The following is a 20,009-nucleotide window of genomic DNA, read 5'->3' on the forward strand; positions in this document are numbered from 1 at the left end:
TAAAATGGCCAGGGTATTTTTTTCCCCTTGTAGGAAAGATATCTATAATGATTTTTGATGCACCATATCAGAGTCTGGCATTGATTATGATTAGAATATGGATGCTGGCAAATGGGGACTGAGGCCAGCTGCTCTGGTGTCCATCTCTGTGTCCCATTTAATATGACCTTCACATGACTATGACACTGGGAGATAGGGGTGAAGAGTTATTTGGAAGATACAAGTGCGTCTACCTTTCATGGGTTCTTGGGTGAAGAAATGCAGTCATTAACACGAGAGAATGTCAGGTTGGTGGGGTGTGTGTGGCAGTGGTCGTGGAGTTGAGAGAGGAAACAGAGTTCTGAGGGAAGCCAGCTCACGAGGAGGTAGTACGCCCAATGGCCACTATACTAGTGTTGATCTTGAACCTGTTCCCAAAAAATAACTCTGAGAAGTCAAGCATGGAGCAGCCACTGGAAGGAACATTCCCTCCCAGGTGAAGCGGAGAACATTGTACTTTGGCATTTGAACCTGACACTGAAGACTGTATTTGGTGTGTGCCTGTGAGCTGGACTTTTGACATGACCCTTCCTGCTAAAAATCAGTCGCTGCTCACTGGGTATCAAGCATGTTCTGGAATCAGATCATGTTGATGTTTGTGTAACTTTATGCTGACTCGTCCACTGAGTCCTATAGTGCGTGATTGTGTCTGCCTATTAAAAGGTTAGGAGCAAAACCACTGTGAAAAGAGAAAGCTGCTGCTGCTGTAGAGAGAGGCTTCACCAAACAAGTGAGCTGGGGCCTGCGTTTGCAGAGTACCCATATGGAGGGGAGGGTGATGAAGAGGCCCGTTGTCATTAGGAACAAACCGTGCTGACGGTTACGGAACGATGCAAGCACCATTAGCCTGTCCGGGTGATAAGTGACCACAGCATGTGCCCGTGTATGCTGGGCTCCAGAACACCCATTTGTTGCTGTTGTCATTTTTGTAGATTAGCAGTGTGCCATGCTGTAACACACTGGCTTATTTTGATGATGAGCAGCGCCGGTCCTTGAGCCATCGTGTCTGTAGCTTGGTCGCTTGTTGTGATTTTTATACCAGTCTCCTGTGATTTATTATTCTTTGTTTTTTTTTTTAAATCATCATGTACCTAAAGTGATAGAGACATTAAACAATATCCTCGAACCATTGACTCAAATGGCTGGCGTCCACCTTGGTTAGCCACTGGCTCGTCTCCTACCCTAAGTCTACAAGGCTGTAGGGCTTGTGGGCTTTGAGGTTGGCCAGACCTCTGTTTGTTTCTGGGATGTGTGACCTAGAGAGAGTCTCTGAACCTATCTTAACTCTAGTTTCCTGTGATAGGGTTGTGGGTCTCATGGGGTGGTTGTGGGGACAGAATGAGAACCTGTGAGCTATATCTAGCCTGGAGCCTCTTGCAAGTCCCTCATGAGCAGGTTTGCAGGCTCAAATTGGAATGGATTTCTGGGAATAACCTAATTTGGCCTTTACAAAGCCCAGGGATTAACAATTGCTTTACTCCCCCCACCCCACCCCACCTCACCCCCACTGCCCCAACTGTGGAGTCTGTAGAACAGAGTCTTATATAAAGAAGCCAACCAAGTGCTCAGACACTGAGCCACACCCCAGCCCCAGATCCTTTTTAACTGCCATCAGTATGTTGACCTCCAACTGTGCTAACTCAGAGCAGACCCTTAACTGAGCAGCACTGCACTGAGATACCCACCCAGGTATTATGTGATAAGGCGTTGTCTGTCTCTGTGGGAATATGTGATAATTTTAAGAGGAACCCTCTTTTCCCCACAAACACACCCTTCTACCACCTCTCTGGGGTTTCTCCACAGAGCTGACAAGGCATGGCTGGGCCGTCACACAGGCCCACGGTTACAGATCTGCACCAGCAGGCATCTAAAATAACCACGGCACAGAAGGCCTGGAATGTTCTCGGGCTTATATTTGGAATTGCCGTTGGAAACAGTCTTGGCCAAATGTAACACCCATCTGTTCAGAATGGTTTGAGACCGAGAGATGATGAGGTGGATCGCGGAAGGGGGCTGGGCAGCCCTGATACAGAGGCTTTCAGGCCCCCTGTCCTGCTTGCTATAGTAAACCCCTCATCCCTTCCAGTCTAGGCTGTTGGAACCTCTGCCCTCCTGGAGAAAATTCTCCTTTTGTGAAGCCGAGCTTCCCACCCACTGGTCAGCCCTTCAGGGGCTCAGAAGAGCAACCATTTTAACGAGTCTTAATTTCCCTGCGGATACAGGTCCTTGCCTGTACCATCTGGCAGACACTGGGAGCTTTGGGTGTCCCTATAGGTGTCAGATTGCCTGTCACTTTCCTGTGCCTTCCCCAGACTTTTGCTGCTGTTTGTGTGAGTGCACCCTCAGGTGGTATTGGTGTCCCTACAGTCCTGTGATGATTCATACTGCTCTGCCTTCTATGTCACCACAGTGCTAGCGATGTTAAAGCCAGAACTCTGAGTATTTAGGTCCGTGTCCTTCCATTCTGTGTTGCCACACTCCCGTGCGTACTAGATACCTATTCTTTTTTTTTTTTAAAGTTTTTTTTTAAAATATTTATTTATTTATTATATATAAGCACACTGTAGCTGTCTTCAGACACCAGAATAGGGTGTCAGATCTCCTTACAGATGGTTGTGAGCCACCATGTGGATGCTGGGATTTGAACTCATGACCTTTGGAAGAGCAGTTGGTGCTCTTAACCGCTGAGCCATCTCTCCAGCCCCCTAGATACCTATTCTTGATGTTTGCTGTCATTTTCCGAGGTGCTTTAACCATCCAAGCAGCTCACACTCCGCCATGGTCATCAGCCTTGCTGATGCATTGTCTTTATTCCTCAGAGGACTCAGCTCCTGCCTGACCATGAGCCCACCTCCTTGTTTCCTTATAGAAATGTGACCTCATGGCCAGTCCTTTCTGTACATTTGGGACTGACGTTCAGGGTCTCTGGAGGAGAGTGGTACTGAATCAGATGACCCCTTCGCCTTCCTTGGGTTAGGGACTGCATGGCTTTTCTAGGGCTGCTCCAATAAATCACCCCCACACTCAGTGGCTTAAAGCAACAGGCATTATTTTTCTATCCTGGTATGGAGACTGGAATAAGAAATCAGGATGTCACGGGGTTTGTACCCTCTGCTGGGTCTGGATCTGTCTGGCCCAGGCTTGTAGTTTCTGATGGCTTTCAGTGATCTTTGGTATTCTGTAATTGGCTACCAGAGTCCAATCTCTGCTCCAGAAATCTCCTTTTACCTTGCCCTGAAAGTTGCCTCCACTACTTTAAAAGGTTAAAAGGTAGTTAGTATACACGAGTTTGCCTCTGGGTACCCCAAACATGCAAGGCTGTGGGTACCCCATAACCTTGCCCAGGTGGGGTGTAGGTAAGATGGAATATTGAACACATCCCAGTGCTTCCCCGGAGACTGCTTTCCCATCTCTGAAGAACTTCATGAAATCAGCAGGCATTTTTTTTTTAAATTAAGAATTGAAACAAGCTTCAATTACTTTTGTTTTATTTATGAATCAGTGCCTCTAAGAATTGTTATTACCATTGGGGGAAAAATGTCAGAAGGGAATTTTGGGCCAATGACTGTGTTTTTCTGAGGGAGTTTATGTGGGTAGTTATGTGGGTACTCCATGGGCATCCCGAGTAAGGGTCAGGCTTGGGCGGATTACATGCAGGGCTGGCTGAGAGTCGGAACAGCTGTGGCTATAATTTCCTCTGGCACAGTTTCTTGGGTTGAGCCATACTGTTGATTGCCAGAGATGCTAGGATACACGTGAAGCAGGGAGGGTACCCCATCACACAGATTCCCAGCCCGTGTGACTGACCTGTGTGCCGAGGTCCATGCAAATGTGATTACTAGTTGTGACTGAGTGCCTTGCAGGGCATGTTCTCATTCAAGTATAATAGTTCATCTGGTGCTAGGGCCACCAGCGTTGGTTTAACTTGGGTAGATATATGAACTCTGGGGGTTAATCTGCTCACAGCTCATGAAACGTGGAACATCAGGAGGCGAGCTGTTTTGAAAATAATGTTTTGGTTTTTTTTTTTAATTGGTATTGTGGTTGTGTATGTATGCATGCACACTCACATGCCAAAGTGTTCGTGTGAAGGTAATAGGATAACTTTCCAGAGTTGGTTCTCTCCATCTACCAGGTGGGTCCTGTGGGGGTCCCTGCGAGCTCTAGTTCCAGCAGCGGAACAATCTGAGGAGAGGCAAGAGAGACTCTAGTCAGCCATCACTGATTCAAACTTATGGAGTCTGACACCAGACGCTATAGTTTAGCCATATTTAAGCACAGCACAATTTTGGGGAAAAAAAGTTTCCTGATGAGAATTAACTCAGTTCCCTGTGTACACAAAACTTAAGATGTATTTATATTGAAACTTTTTACAAAGTGCATATGACTTCTTCCTGAAAGATGGGTGCTGTTGACTTAGAAACAATGCTCAAGATAAGGGTCGAAGAAGAAGGATTGAGGTAAATAAACTTATTACCTGTGGGTGTCAGGATGGGCAAGGTTCTCGGATAAACAAATAGAATATGCTGAGGGATTCTGGGAAAGCCTGGTCTGACAGATAGTAAAGGACTGCCATGTTGAAAACTACAGCCTTTCTGAGCACTTGGGTGGAAGGCAGGTAAACCTCCTTTATCTGAGGAGACTGTTTAGCTTTCCTGGCTTCTCCAGCACTTATCTGTGCGCAGGGACCTCTTACCCATGACATGGGTCCCAGGGCTAGGTGGCAGTTACTTTTATCTATTGGGCCAGCAAGACGGCTTTTGAAATTCTTTTGAAATGCTAGCCTGGCCAACCTGGAATAAGAGGCACTCTTTCAACCTGTGTCCTGATTTTAGGCAACCTCTGAGTAACCCCAGACACCCTAAGACATCCTAAAAGAACACTCAGGGGCACTGTGCCAGGTAGGGGTGAGCTAAATAAGATCCCTATGAAATGGTGTTGTCTGGGGTGAGGATAGCAAACATGCTCTGCAGCCGGCCCGGCAGGGACCATGGCCTCTGTGGCATGCATGTAGCTCAGGGGACGTGGAAATATGGGGTGATACTCAGTGCAGATATCCCACTCCTCGAGACACAAGGATGAGGAGACTGGCTGGAAAGAGATGCATCAAGCTGCAGATGCAGGGGACTGGAGAGCACAGAACTGGGGGAGAGGGCAGAGGCCACCTGACAGCAGCCCAGCCCAGCCCAGCCCAGCCCAGCCCAGCCCAGCCCAGCCCAGCATCACCCTTGGTGGGAAGTGACAGCTAGGGCTTTGTGAAGGGACCCCTACGGAGCTGGGGGAGCCGCTTATGGGCAGGTGTTTGCAGGAGGAGTGGGAAGAGAAACATCTGGCAAAACAAAGCTGGAAGGGGGTAATTTTTACTCCCTCTGCAAGCAGAAATGGAGTAGGAAACACGTCCCAGGAGTTCTCAAAGTGAAGAAATTATCGCAACATCTGCTGAAACATTCAGACAGACTTCATTTCCGGCTGTTGCCAGAGGTGTAGGAACTGCTGTGATGGGTTCTGCTGCAGAGGAGAGTGATCGAGCTGAGCTTGGAATATAGCACGAAGTGGGAGTTTATATGCAAGAAGCCGGGCTAAGAGCGGAATAACAGGGAACATGGAGGGTAAGGGAGAGCCTGGCTAAACGGTGGCACCAGGATTCTTCCCTCAGCAGGCTAGCTAGATGTCGGCTAGGCTAGGAGGCTCACTGTCAGAGGATCAGGAGGTGGCCACGGTTTGGGAGTAGGGGTGGGTTACAGCCAAACCAGCTTAGCAATGTCTACAACCAAACTTCAACAGATGTATTTAGTTGAAGGAGCTAATTTCCCCCCATGAATTTTCCCTCCCCCACCTCCCCTGCAGGCCCCTTTTCTTCCCTTCCGTCTTCTCTCCTCTCCTTCCCATCCAGGGGTCTAGATATGTAGTCAAAGCTGACCTTGAACCCACTACGTGGTTAGGTTGTCTTTGAACTCAAGATCTTTCTTCCTCAGCATTCCTGAGTGCTGGGGTCACAGGTCTGTACCATTCATAAATTTTCCTTTAACAGCAAGATTCTTGCTAACTTGGCACATTGCAAACATAAAAACAGACCAGTAACTGTCAAGGGAGACAGGCAACTCCTGTGGAAAATGTGGTTACATGCAAATGCATGTATAGGTGGTGTCTGCTTGGACTCACGAACATACCGGTCTCCAGGGGTTTCCGTGCCTATGTGTGGAGGCTTTTATTCTGTTTTGAAACAGGGCTTTTACACTGTACCCAAAACTAACCTGATAAGTTGCTACCTATCCCTCCAGACCTCGAACTTCAGTGATCTCCTACCTCTGCCTTCTAAGTTGGGATTACAGGCATGAGCCACCATGCACAGTTTTAAATGTAACTTTAGACATTCAGGATATCAATGGGAAAAGCCAGGAATTTCACATGGGGTTGTAATCTCGAATGGATGGCAGGTGCCCTGGGTTCCCCTTAAGAGAAAAGGGAATGGGACAGTACAGAGCGTTTCATGGCTTCTCCTTGCCGTGGAGTGACCTTTGAAGCCTGGCTGTGGAGACAGTCTCCTGTGGTAACTAGAAGGAATCTTAAACAGCAAGGTAAGGTAGCTCATGGAGGAAAGGTACCTTCTGCCAACACCGACAGCCTGAGTTCAATCTCTGGACACACATGGTGGATGGAGAGAACCACGTCTTGTCCCCTGATCTCTACATGTATGCTGTGGCATGCTATGCCACCCCTACTCCACAAAATAACTAACTGTGGGGTTTTTGTTGTTGTTGTCGTTGTTGTTGGTTGGTTGGTTTGCTTTTTGAAAGCAAATATATGTAGGCAAGGTGACCTAGCAACAAGGCCGGACACTAGCTTCATCTCTGGAACCCGTGCAAAGGTGGAAGCAGAGACCTGACCGCACAGAGCTGTCGTCTGGTCTCCACACCTGTGCTGTGACTTTTGCATGACCTCCCCACACCCCACTAATAAATAAAATAAAGAGGAATTTATTTAACAAAAGGAATAAAGAGGAAAAAAATCACAAACTGATAACAAAACGCAGTATTGGTTAGTGTTTGGGAACAGTGTAGGCGTACCTGAGCGGGAAGGGTGGGTGGTCTGTTACGCGTGGGAGTAAGAAGGGAAGAGGTAGGGGGCTCATTTGAAAGAAAGGGAAGAAAATTGTTGTATTTTAATAAATCAAACCAGCTAATGTAATGGCAAGCTGATTTTCATGGTCGCCCACATGGTGCGGTTTCACACCCTCGGATGGTAAGATTATCCATTTATTTTATTCACAGGTTGTACTCAGACTATCTCTACTTTGCAAGTTCAAATAAATCTGCAGATGACTTCCACGAGAAGGTGACGGAGGCTCTGCAGCTGTTTGAAAATTGCATGCTGGATTACTCGCTGCGCGCCTGTGTCTACAACAACACCCTGAACAATGCCATGCCCGTGCGTATTCACCCAGGCAGCCCACACAGCGCAGGCACTATTATGTGCAGGGGCCATTGTGAGCAGGGTTTTAGTGCAGAGATGGGGGACCATGTGCGCGCTTGGATGTGCAAATGAAACCCATTCAGCTGCCTTTGAGCAGTGGCTAAGATGGAAGCAAATACTCCTGGCTGAGAGAGGCGCAGTGGCAGCAGCTGGGGCCTTGGAGCCTGCTGTCTGTGACCTTCTTTACCTGTCACCCAGACACTTTGCATCGTGCATCCCCATCCTTTTCCTAGAGACCCGGGGTGCATGTCGGAGGGCTGCCATTCAGTAAGGCTCAGAACGCAACTCTGCAGTTAGAGCTGGCAGACAGGAAGACGCCCCGTCCTCAGACTGTTTCAGAGGCACTGGGGTCTTTATTGGCTTTCAGAATGTCCCACCAGTTGCTGAATGCTCCAGCAAGCTCTTCCCTGAAGAATGTTCTCTCCACCCCTCAGAGAACATTATTCTCCTCCAAGGGAATACACCTAACATTCCAGGCTTGTATAAAAACTCTTACTGGTAGTCAATTCAGTTGAGTTACCTGAGGTCACATCTCCCACATAAGGCTCGCAGGTCTAAGTGCTTCCCCCACAGGGCCCTTGCATTGGGTAGCCACCTGCCCCATGTATGGCCATGCCCCCACATCAGGCATTCACAGATATAGATGTGACAGTGTAGATGATTAGTGCCCTCCACCTCAGGGCAGTGAGGCTCAGCGGAAAGATGTCAGTTTCTCTGCTGGGCTACTCTGTCCATCTTTTCTTAAGTCAGGGCCAGCAAGCAGGACTCTGGACTGTCTTCTTGTACACATTATAGTTTGGCAAGGAAGATACAACATAGATAACTACATTTTCAGCCAGACAAGCTTTGGAGGCAGACTGTGCTGTGGCCATTCTAGCTTTTCCTGGCTTTGAACACATGTCTTAGCCTCTCTGAAATTCATTTGCTTTATTCTAGGCTGCTATGGAGACTTGAGACTGAGAGTCATTTGCATGTGTCATACTGACACATGGTGCTCCACCCTGGCACGTGTAGGCAGAGCCCACCCAGGGGTGAAAGTGCTCCAACTTGATAGGAAATTGATGGACTCTGCCAGCATTGGCTGCCCAGCAGCCTGGGGCTGTGCCTTGATGTGGGCCCCCCATTGTGAGGGCTAGCTCACACAGGTGGGGCTACCAAGGCTCTGTCAGGTTGTCTTCTCTAGCCAGCTACCCAGCAGATGGGGGGAACTCAAGGCTCAAGTCTAGGCTTTGAAACCCAAACTTTCTTCAGGGCTCTGAGAAGAAGCCCCCTTCTCTCTTCTGTCTCCAGAAGTCCCTTCTTTAGAGTTGCCATGCAGCAGACTCTGGAGGGTGGGGAAGGCAGATGGTTGGTTAAGAGAATTCAGATGTGCCTGGATGCAGCCTCCCTCGGGGTTGCTTCCATCTCGGTCCTTTTGGAATTCCCTGGTTTTGATGATGCTGTGAAACTCTCAAGTGCAGTGTAGGTAGGATGAGAGGGGCTGAGGGAAGCAGGAACAGGCCAGATGAAGAGTGAGGGAGGGGCGAGGCACTTGGCTAAGCTAACAGAAGAAGAGGCAGAAACAGTCACCCAAGCAGTCACCACCCAGCTCTCTCTTTAGGAGATCTCCTGAGGATTCAGAGGGGGAGGGGCAGATGTAGGCTCATATCAGCTTAAGTGGGCTGGATGTGTTGGGTAGAGAGAGGCAGGGTTTTGGGAATCCGGACACAGGCATAGCTGTATTTAATATCTGTAAACCAGGGCTTCTTCTGCCCTGCAAAAGGATCAGCATCTGATATAAGCAGATCTGGATGTGGTGATATTTTCACCCCACCCTGAGATGTGCCCTAGGAAGTGCAGAGCCAAGCTAGTTGCATTCCTTCTGCCTCTAAATAGGCTTCCTAGAGATCGGATATCCTCAGCTACATCCTCCCGCAGAGAAGAGGGGTGTGCCTGGTGTGTTTCCTCTTCTTGCTGTCTTCAGGCCAACTGAACACGGGAACACCATTGTGACTGGGCAGGAAGTTCATGGCTTGCTGTGTGAGACTCTCCACCTCTGGGTGTGCTAGATACATCCTTATTTAATGTTTGTCAAGTCCGTTGGTGAGAGATAGGAAGTATCTCACTTTGGCTTGTTGCTCACTGGGTACTACTATCCTAAACTTAGTTCCTCACTGATCTCTGAAGTTGTTCCCATTTTACAGATGGGGCCACTGAGGCTCACTGAAGGTGTACTCCACTTGTAGCTAACAACAGTTCTGATAGCCTTTGAAATCTGTCTTCCTTTCCTTGCTCTTAAAAATGGCTCTGAGAGAGCAGGTGGCATGCACCCTAAATGTCATTTGTGACAGGACTGCCATGACAACACCACAGTTTAGCACCTCTTGTCTAAGGGAGAACTCCGGGGGTGTGGCAATGGACAGGGTGACTGAAGACCAGGAGGGATTCTTCTCAGGATGAGGGGGTGGGCGGTTAGGGGTGGTGAGCACACTGCTTTGGGAGATGGTTTTCCTCCCTCTGGGATGGGAAGAAAGTTCCCTTCTAGCTGCTGACATCTACAGCATGGGGTCGGTGGTTAGTCTCCTGGGTCCTGGCACTGTAGGTGTGATTACAGCTCGCCCTGCACAGTCTGTATTAAGGCCTTCATATAGCTCCTCCCTTCTCTACAGTCTCTCCTGCCCCATTACTGTGTCCTGGCCACACTTCCCTCATTTAGGTCCTCAGGTGGCCTTGGCCTTTGAGCAGGGCTCATAGAGAGAGGTCCCTGAGAACTGATCAGAAATGCAGGGTTCCTCTGCGATGTCATGTATGGAGGGCTATGCTGTGGACACTCGTCTAAGCCTTGGTGGAGAGGGAGAGTGCAGGTGGGAAAATGCGTCTGCCTACCAGGCCTTCTGCGCATGTGCATGTGCGCCGTTATGGGAACCACGAGCCCAACAACCTTCTCCATGCTTCTCCCATGACATGCTTCCCCCACCAGTCCAAGACTTCTCGTCCTTCAGATTTTTCTTTACTCTGACTCACTTTCTCTGCCCTTCCCCCCACCCCCCACCCCATAATAGGTGTAACTGCTGTTGATGACAGGTGTCTGTTCCTTTATCAGTTTAGAAGTGTCTCAGAGCAGTCAGGGCCATGCCTGTTAAGTGGCCTCACATCTCCACTGCCTAGTGTGGTGCCTGATACACTGTGTGAACTAACAGTATTTGCTGAATGGATGAAGAAATGAATCACAGAGTGAGGAGTTGGGGGACAGAAGGGAGGGTAGGTGGGGAGTGTCGATTGAAATTGGGGGAACAAGGAGGATTGGGGTGGTACCTGTCTGGGATGGAGTTGGGCCTGTGACCAGGTTTAGCTCAAAACTGGATCCCCCTCAGGTGCTTTCTGGACCCCTCCCTAGGTGCCTTCTGGGATTTCAGTGAGATGGTCCCCAGTGGCCTTTAGACTCCTCAAGGCACTTCTTAGGACCCTATGCCTTCCTAAGGTGCTCCCTAGGCTCAGATGCTTCCTGGCCCCTCTGAGACACCTCATGGAACCCATAGGGTGCTCACTCTGTCAGAGCTTCTCTGTGGTGGAACAAGTGTCACATCCACGAGGGGCTGACCTTCTGACTTGGCTTTGTCAGGAGTTAGCTGCTGAGTGCAGGCAGACAGCTCTGCCCTCCTGGCCTCTGTCAGTGAGTCATCCAGCATCCACAAGCTCACAGGCTCCACTTAGCCTTGGCGGTTTCTGATTTTACACGGATTGGCCCAAGGCCCTAAATAGCTTCTCTACATCGGTTCTGTTTTGATTCTCATTCTATTTTGGTTCTCTCCCTATGGACAGACATGGGCAAAATGAGACTTTGTCTGCTCCTCAGTCATGCTGGTGGTCTTGCATGCATAGATGGTGTTCCTTAGGGGCCCAGAACCCTCCCTGGCTGGGGGAAGGGGTTCTAGAACCAGTGGGTTGGAAGTATGCTCATTTCTTGGAGGGCAGTGGCGGACTTTCACCAAGATGGTTTTGTAGGATGCTCTGTCACCAGGGCAGATGCAGGGTCAGGATCCAGCTAATCTAAAACAACAACGTCCTATCCCTGACAGTTACTTCCTTTCCTCCTGGAAAGTTGTCAGGTTATAAAAAGTAATTTCTCTGGAAGAGATGAGGCCAAGCTGGCTGTAAGCTGGCTGGGAAGAGATGATAAAAAGCCCGAGTCCCTGACCTAGCATGGTGTTAGTGTGCCTACTTCTTGTTGAAGACTACATGTGAATGTGTTACTGGGACTGCTGAGACATGCCGGGCTTTTTCAGTCTAGCTTGACGAGCTGGTGTGAAGTAGCACCAAAGCTGGCGTTAGAGATGTCAGCTAATGGATTCTGGAGGCAACTTTCTTTCTTTCTTTCTTTCTTTTTTTTTTTTCTATTTGCTCCAATTGTTTTCCTTCCTTTGCATCTTCCTGCATAGTTAGAAAAAAACGGTTCAGTGGAAAAGTAGAGATGAAACCAGTAAGCACCCTCTTGGGCTCAGTCAGCTGTTTCCTTAGTGTGTTGTTAGCACTGGGTTCAGCGGGTCCACCAAGAGTCACCGTGAATGCTGACACAAGACTTTGCCCGAGGTGACTTGATGGCTCTGCCCCCAGGTCCTCAAAATCAAGTTTTCAGGGAGAGTGGTGAAGAATGTTTGCCTCAAAAACAGGAAAGCCTGGGGGAGAAGCCTAGAACTGGGAGGAACTACGGAGGAAAAATGAACTGGGAGCTAAGAGCAGCTTCCAAACAGAGAGGCCCGGAGCCCTGAGCCGGGGCCAGCCGGGGGCCAGCCCATGGCTTTACAAAACGCATGACCATGACAGCTGGAGGACAGAGGGTAGATGTGATTGATGGGAGACCCACCCAGGAGCCTGTGGGTGATCAGCAGGTGCTGTTGGGAGTGGACTAAGCGAGGGGCTATGAATAGGCTGTGGCTGGGGTGAGTCACTCTCCTTTGTGACACCAGCTGTTTGTTAGTCCTGGGGCCAAGCCACCAACCATCTTCAAGTTTGGTGTTAGAGCAGGGTTCACAGGACTCACCATAGGCAGCAGTGACCATGGCCACAACTCAAGGCATGGCAAGAATTCAGGGTCACATCAGCGAGGGAAAGTGAATGGGTGGAGCCTCTAGTCCACATCTCCCTTCAGAGTTACAGGAAGGTGCCAGCACCTCCTAGCCATAGGCGATGCATGATCATATGACCACAACGAAGAGCTCTGTCACCCCAAGCTGCGGTGTCCAGAGTTCTTATTGGGGGCTCCATCACATATAGAGGTTCATCAGAAGTCACTGTGTTGGTTGATGGTCTAGAGAAATGAAATTCTCCTGTTGGACAATGCAAGCCAGGGAGGGCCTTTAGCAGTCACCTCTCAGGGCAGAGGGCAGAAACTAGAGAAGGAATCGAGTAAAGATTTGAGATGTGAGTTGGAGGGAAGGAGGACGGCTTTCCCGTGCGTTGGTTTTACACCCTCCCAACCCATGCTCACATTGGGGACATCACATGCTTCCATGGTCGTGGTTGTCCTTAGGTATTATAGTATCTAGGTCGCCTTTAGGTGTCTGGTTTTAACTTTTCACAGCCTGATTGACAGCAGGGAGACCTTATGCAAAGAACTTGCATGCCCTTGAGATCCTTCCCGGTGCTTCTCACTTGTGAGGAGAGGTTGGAGCCACCTATGTGAAGACTAATGCAACCCTAAGGGTAGAGATTCCTTCCGGGTGTCGCACAGAGCACCTTGTGTTAAGATTTGACTTTGGAAGGTAATTGTTTGCTAAGGTGACTCTGTGTTAGTTTACAGAGAGCTAGTTCATCATGCTTTGGGAAAGCGCCTCCCAGGACTGGGTAAGGCTTTCCTGCAGTAACACCCTCTTCCTCCTCCTCAGGTAAGGCTCCAAGTCGGCCTGTATGCTGTGTACCTTCTGGACTGGCTCACTGTCTTCAGTAAGGAGCAGTTCCTCATTCTGCGTCTGGAAGACCATGCATCCAATGTCAAGTATACCATGCACAAAGTCTTCCAGTTTCTAAACCTGGGTATGTGTCCTGCTTCAGACAGTGGGGTTCAGCACAAACTTCAGGGATATGGGCTTTCTCATGTGTGTGGTTTTTTGTGGTGTGTGTGTGTGTTGTGTGTGTGTGTGTGTACAGGTAAGATGTCAACATCGATATCTTCCTCTTCTGTCTCATTGAACCCAGCTTGCTGACTTGGTTACACTGACTAGCCTGAGAATCTGAGGGTCTGTCTATTTCCTCCTTCCCAGTGTAAGGGTTATAGGCGCCCACTGCCACACCTAGCTTTTTAGGGGCATGCTGCAGATTTAAACTCTGGTCCTCATGCTTGCAGAACGAACACTTATGAGCACTTCACTCTCTGAGGGAGTTGTTGCCCTTCCCTATGGCATGTGGCCTTTTTAGGGGGGCTCTAAGCTAAATGTAAAATGGGAAGATGGGCTGTGTGAGGCCAGGGGACTTCTGAAGAGGTGCCAGCTCAGCTCCTGTTCACCTAGTAACTGCTGCATGGAGCATCGTGCATAGCATGGTAGGTTAAGATCTGGAGAGGAGGCACTCTGAGATCTTTCCACTTGGCCAAAGGAAGCCTAGTCCAACTCAGAAAATTACTGTATCCCAGAGGGGATGGTAGGCACTGTCATAGTGGGCCTAGTAATGATGGAGGACCCACACTGCTGAGGTACCAGAGAGGTATCAATGAAAGAGAAGAGGAGACGATTGAATTCTGAAGCTATTTAGGTAGATGGCTAGGACAGCTCTATAGGGACATGGAACATGGAGGTCTGACTATTGCAGTCCTTCTTAATGCTGTGATGTGGTGACCACCAACCACAATATTATTTTTGTCACTTTTTTTTTGTAATTTTGCTAATGTTTGGAATTGTAATGTAAATACTTTTGGAGAGAGATGCCTGCCAAGGGGGTCATGACCCACAGGTTGAGAATGGCTGGGGTATTGCATCATGGCAGGTGTTGCTTGAAAGTCTCTGGAGTCAGAGACTCATGCCTGCTTTCAGTCTGAGGATAACAGCTGACAAGCTCTGCTAACTGACCATGCTACAGATTGGCGGAGGCACATACGGAGGTGAGGCGTGCTGCCTGGGTGTGCATAACTCACCCAGGACAGCTGTGGAGGCTGTAAATGTCAGACCAGGCTACTTTTCTTCACGGGACATTTCCTATAGTTCTGCTTAATGACCTGGCTTAGGAATTTTGTTAACTGAGTATTTCTTGAAATATATCTGGCCACCAATGGAATTCAAAACTCTTAGGCAATGAGTTAACCTTTTTTCCCTTCCTTCCTTCCTTCCTTCCTTCCTTCCTTCCTTCCTTCCTTCCTTCCTTCCTTCCTTCCTTCCTTCCTTCCATGTTTCTTTCCTTAAATTCCCTTCCTTTCTTCTTCCTCTTCCTCTTCCTCTTCCTCTTCCTCCTCTTCTTCTTCTTCTTCTTCTCCTCCCTCCCTCCCTCCCTCCCTCCCTCCCTCCCTCCCTCCCTCCCTCCCTCCCTCCCTTCTTTCTTTCTTTCTTTCTTTCTTTCTTTCTTTCTTTCTTTCTTTCTTTCTTTCTTTCTTTCTTTCTTTCTTTCTGAGAGCTGGTAACGGGCTTGCATATAGATACTCTATTTCCCATTTAAGATTTAGACCCATATTTTCTTTCATTTGGCCACCTAGTGATCTCTTGCATTAACGTGGTTGTGTTTTGTTCCTAAGAGGGACAGGACTGTAAGGTCAGTTTTTTGTTTTCTGTCTTGTATAACCCTGAGACACTCGGTCATGATTTTGGTTGGGTCCTACATCCTTGGGGTCCAAAGGCATGAGGAGCTGGTGGTCTAGTGACCAGAGGTTGAGCCAGTGAGCAGCTGGTGACCCAGACATTTGGAATGGGCAGTAAGAGCATCATTTGCAGCCCCTGCTGGCCAGCTCTGGGGCATCTTCCCACAATACAATTGGTACAGGTACAGGGACCACCAATCCTCCCACCATTCTGGCATTTCATAGCAAGAGAGAGGAAGCAGAATTCACTCAGGCCCAAGACCTTTGTGTCACTCAGGAACCCAAACTAGAAATGATGGTGGCAGAGTTCCAGGAAACAGAAGTCCCTGTATATAGTTGCTTAGGACAAGTGATGGGCCTCGAAGGCAGCCCACACAGAGCAGATGGACATGAACTCTCAGGTGGCCCAAAGGTGAAGGGACACCATCTCACTATCTGCAGGGCTCCCCTGATGGACGGCATGAGCCTGGGCTTTAGAATTGCTTTGCAGTGTCTAATGGTTTCTCCCTTCCTTGGTTTCTCCAAGTGAATCCAACCATATCTTTTTTTTTAAATTTATTTGTTTTATTTTATGTTTATGTTTGTTCTGTCTGTCTGTCTGCGTGTGTGTGTGTGTGTGTGTGTGTGTGTGTGTGTGTGTCTGTGCATGTGTACCTAGAGCTTTCAGAGGCAGAAGAGGGTATCAGATCCCCTTGAAGTGGAATGATGGGGGCTGGTAATTGAAGCTAGGTCCTCTGCAACAACAAGTGCTGTTAACCACTAGGCCATCTTTCCAGTCTAACCATATCTTCATTTAGAAAAGCCTTGGCTGAGCGTGAAGGTCACCTTGGACTCAGATGAAGTCTCCTTCATTTCAAATGACACCTCTAGCCTCACAGGACCATTTTCCTTCTCATTCTAGGGCCTCTAAGTGAGAAGCAAGAAGCTTTGATGACCAAGAGCCCTGCATCCAACACACGGCGTCCTGAGGATCGGAGCCTGGGACCCATGTGGCCGATCACCCAGAGGATCCTGCGGGACTTCTATGGGCCTTTCAACACACGGCTGGCACAGGTCTTGGAAGACGAAGCATTTGCCTGGAAGACAACGTGAGAGTGGAGTCTCTTCTGCAGAAGCTGGGCCCACTGACTCAGAAGCTGTAGCCATGACTTTAAAAGTCTCCAGGTGGAGAACTGTCACCCACAGTGTGGAGAAAACTTCTGGAGCCCCACCCAGTCTTCTCTTCGCAAGGCACTTGTGGGGACAATTTTGAAAATTTCCTTGCCATGTTCAGCAGCTCTGCACTCGATCACTAGGCTCTTCCACCCAAAGCCTCAGAAAATACACTGCGGGTAGACTTCTGTCTGTTCCCAGAGTGCCTTGGATCTCTGGAGGGCAATAGATCTCTGGTATCCAGTGGGTAGGAAGAGGAGGCTGTGGGGGGCCACAGACCAGCTCTGCCTTCCTTCCTCCAGGAGAGTTTGTCTGGGTGTAGGCTTGGACAGCTCTGGGATCCAATTAAGGCCATGTTCTGGGGCTGCCCTTCACATGTTATATCCCAGCAGGCCTTGCAGAAATCGATAACCCCACATGGGCAGAGAACGGAGCTGCTTGGAGAATGGGGGCTCTTTCTCTTTTGTTTGTATTCCCAAGTCAGCCCTTCAGTGACATCAGAAATATGCCTTGTTCCCTTTGCTGTGCTCAGAAGAAACCCAGAAGCCAGCTTTTGGCAGTAGGCGCATCTATCTGGCCTGTTTTGCCCGTAGACTTTGTTTATGCCCAACATAGAGAAGGAGTGCTTTAAAACAAACTGCTTCTTGCATTTGACTAGCCCTGCCTCTCTTTTCTGCTCCTTTGGATGTTTTCCTCAAGGAATTCAGTTTGTATTTGGAAAGGGAAGTTTTGCTGTTCATGCCAGAATAGAACAACCTCAAGGCATCGAACAGTTGGCAGAAAAGGAAGGGAAGCCCTCCCCACTTGTGGAGGGTCACTGGAGAGTGTAAGGATGTTTCCGTTTTTGGTTCTGGCTGGTTACAGGCTCCCTTCCATCCTCCTGTTGGAGGAATCTTTTATCTTCTGTCATGTACAGCCAAAGTTCTGTAACTCACTAAGGGTGAGTCTCAAGACACCCATGTTCTCAGAAGCACATCTCACAAACTGAGCTTGGGCCACATGTGGTGTGACCAGGAGATAGCTTTGCTTTTTATGGACCTCTCTGGGCCTGATAGCGGCTTGGTTTGCAACAGATATGCTGAAAGCCTTGTCATTTTTTTAATGACCCCAGGGAATACCAGAGAGAACAGCTTAAGCCCATTTGACACACGGGACGAGGCAGGACTGTCACGAAGCTTTGCTGGAGCATGGCTGAGGGATGCTGCCCATGAGGCCATGTTCTCAGGTCAGGATCCTATCCACCAGAGTCAGAAAGCATACGCAGTACATGCCCGACGGTCACTTGGACGTGTCTTGGACGTGTGAGAAAAGCTGGCCTTTGGCAGCGGGAGGATGCACAGTTGCTTCATTGTGTGAGTCCTGCGGTGGTCCACCCTCGTTGAAGATGGGACTCTCAGCCCATTGGAAGGTTCGGAGAGAGCTCTGGGCATCAGCATGGACTGGGCCTGTTCTGCTACTGAAGGGACCATGTGTCTTGTGGCCTGTGTTCCAGGACAATCCCCCCTTCTCTCACGGTGGTCAGTTGGCTCAGCAGTCAGTGGGAAAATATGGCCTGAGTACAAGGGTGCTTTGGGAAGAAATGACTTCAGAGAGAGAGAGAGAGAGAGAGAGAGAGAGAGAGAGAGAGAGAGAGAGAGAGAGAAAGCGAGCGAGTGAGTGAGCGAGAGAAAGAGAGAGAGAGAGAGAGATCACGAGAGAGTATTTATTTGGAATACCGTGTGTGTGTGTGTGTGTGTGTGTGTGTGTGTGTGTGTGTGTGTGCTTTTACTGAGTGGGGCCCTCTCAGCGGTCTTGTTGATGGGACGTCTCCATTAGAGACATGATGCCTTTGTGGATTAATTTCTCCACCAGTTAGCCTGTCATTTCCAGGACATATCTTACCGCCCCACACCAACCACGACTCTAATAAGAGATTTTTCTTGCGCACTCCTATGCATGTGAATAACATGTCGCGTAATTCTGCTTCTTACAGAAGTATTGCCAAAGGTATTATTTCCAATATTATTTGGTTCACCGCTGATCTTTTTATATGTGCAGCCCCTCCCTTTCTGTTACCCGTGACCATCCAGACCCAAGTTTCTCTCTGTGGGTCCCTCCCCGGGGGTCCGCCAGCATTGCCTTTGCTTTTGCTCGGTGTAAGCCCCCCCTTGTTGAGAGCACAGGTAGTGTTTTGGGTGATGGCTCTGGAACCCGTCACCCCAAACCAAAGCGAAATACAGACCTGGTACCGAAGACACTTTGTATTCCTAAAGCTGTGTGCCAGGGTATATGACACCTTCCCTTCCTCCCTTGTCATGTAAGGTATGATATGCGAGTCACATTTATTCTGTACTTTTATTCATATTTAAAATAATTAAAGATGGACCCACACAACTGGTGCCTGCTGAAAGCGGGCCCTCCATCACCAGCCTGCTGACCAGTTGTTTCCATGCTGTTCTGTGTGTGCGAGTGAGACCCAGCTGGGGAAGGTTAGCACTTCTGCTGCCTTACTGACAATCCCAGAGCACACATAGGGCCATACTCCTTCTCTGGGGAATTCCCATGGAGGCCTGCTGAGGTTGGGAGTCAGGGTAGAAGGTTCTGTCCAGCATCAGATGCCCTTCACATGGTCTTCAGACATAAGAATCTAAGACTGAGCTGACTGCTGGCTTTAAGCACTTGAGTGTGAGATCCTTGGTGCATCTGAGTGTGTCTCTTCCCTAGGTAGGCAGGGTCCCGCTGGCACTCAAGAAGCGTGGGTGAGCTTGGAGAAGGAGAGGGTGTATCAGTCAGCGTTGGTCACAGTAACAAAGTAACTTAGGGTGCTTTATACACCTTCCAATGAAGCCCCACCCCTTAAAGTTTCCACAGCTTTCCTGATCAGCACCAATAGTGTTCAACCATGTTCAGTGTTCACGAATAGTGTCCCACCATGGGAGCCCATGGGGACATTCATTCATCACACAACCCATGCTCACTGTCGCTGCTCATGCCTAAGTCTGAGCTCAAGGGGCCAGTCCATTGGTTTCTCTATGGCCTCTCTTTGTGGCTTCCCTGTGACTGCTCGGTGACCTTCTTCCTGATCATATCTCTGTGCAGGTCCCTGATACCTTTCCCTCTTTTTATAAAGATGCCAGTGACACCATTAAGGGTCTCATTTAATTTCATAACCTTTTAAAAGAACTTCTCCTCAAATGCAGTGATACTCAAAGGCTCAACGCATTCGGGACATCAACACATCAGTTTGGGGAGACAATCAGTTGCAGAGAGGGCTTGTTTCCCACTTTGAAGCTCGGGTCATACTGAGCACGCCATGACCCTTTGCTCAGTCCCACAGTCCCCCACAGTCTCCCCAGCGCTGCTCCTCTCTGTGGTGTGTTGAGTGTGGGGCTAGACTCAGCACAGCCTGGGGCTGACTGCCTTCAGCAAGAATGTTCTTGTCTAAAGAGGAGAGAGGATGGCGGAGGATTTGAGAAGCCAGACAGGTCAGGGCATACCTGGGAAAGCTAGAGTTCCCTCTCCCTGGAACTCTCCGCTACCCTTGCTGCTAGGAAACAGACCCACAGCCCCCCAGCCTGGGCGGTGCTGTGCAGGATGGTATTTATCT

General features: G+C 49.1%; 1 protein-coding gene across 3 annotated transcripts in view; it reads left to right on the top strand.

Moving 5' to 3' along the window:
- Window positions 1–18,830, top strand: part of Chst15 (carbohydrate sulfotransferase 15) — an 80,374-nt gene extending 61,544 nt beyond the window's left edge. For all 3 annotated transcript variants that reach the window (XM_052196828.1, XM_052196835.1, XM_052196843.1), the window contains exons 6-8: window positions 7,311–7,467; window positions 13,377–13,524; window positions 16,173–18,830. In XM_052196828.1, the coding sequence (XP_052052788.1) occupies window positions 7,311–7,467; window positions 13,377–13,524; window positions 16,173–16,363 (496 nt within the window). In that variant the 3' untranslated portion in view covers window positions 16,364–18,830. The remainder of the gene's footprint in view (window positions 1–7,310; window positions 7,468–13,376; window positions 13,525–16,172) is intronic.
- The last annotated feature ends 1,179 nt before the right edge of the window (window positions 18,831–20,009 follow it).

This window comes from Apodemus sylvaticus, chromosome 1 (genome assembly GCF_947179515.1).
Source record: "Apodemus sylvaticus chromosome 1, mApoSyl1.1, whole genome shotgun sequence".
NCBI classification, from domain to species: domain Eukaryota; kingdom Metazoa; phylum Chordata; class Mammalia; order Rodentia; family Muridae; genus Apodemus; species Apodemus sylvaticus.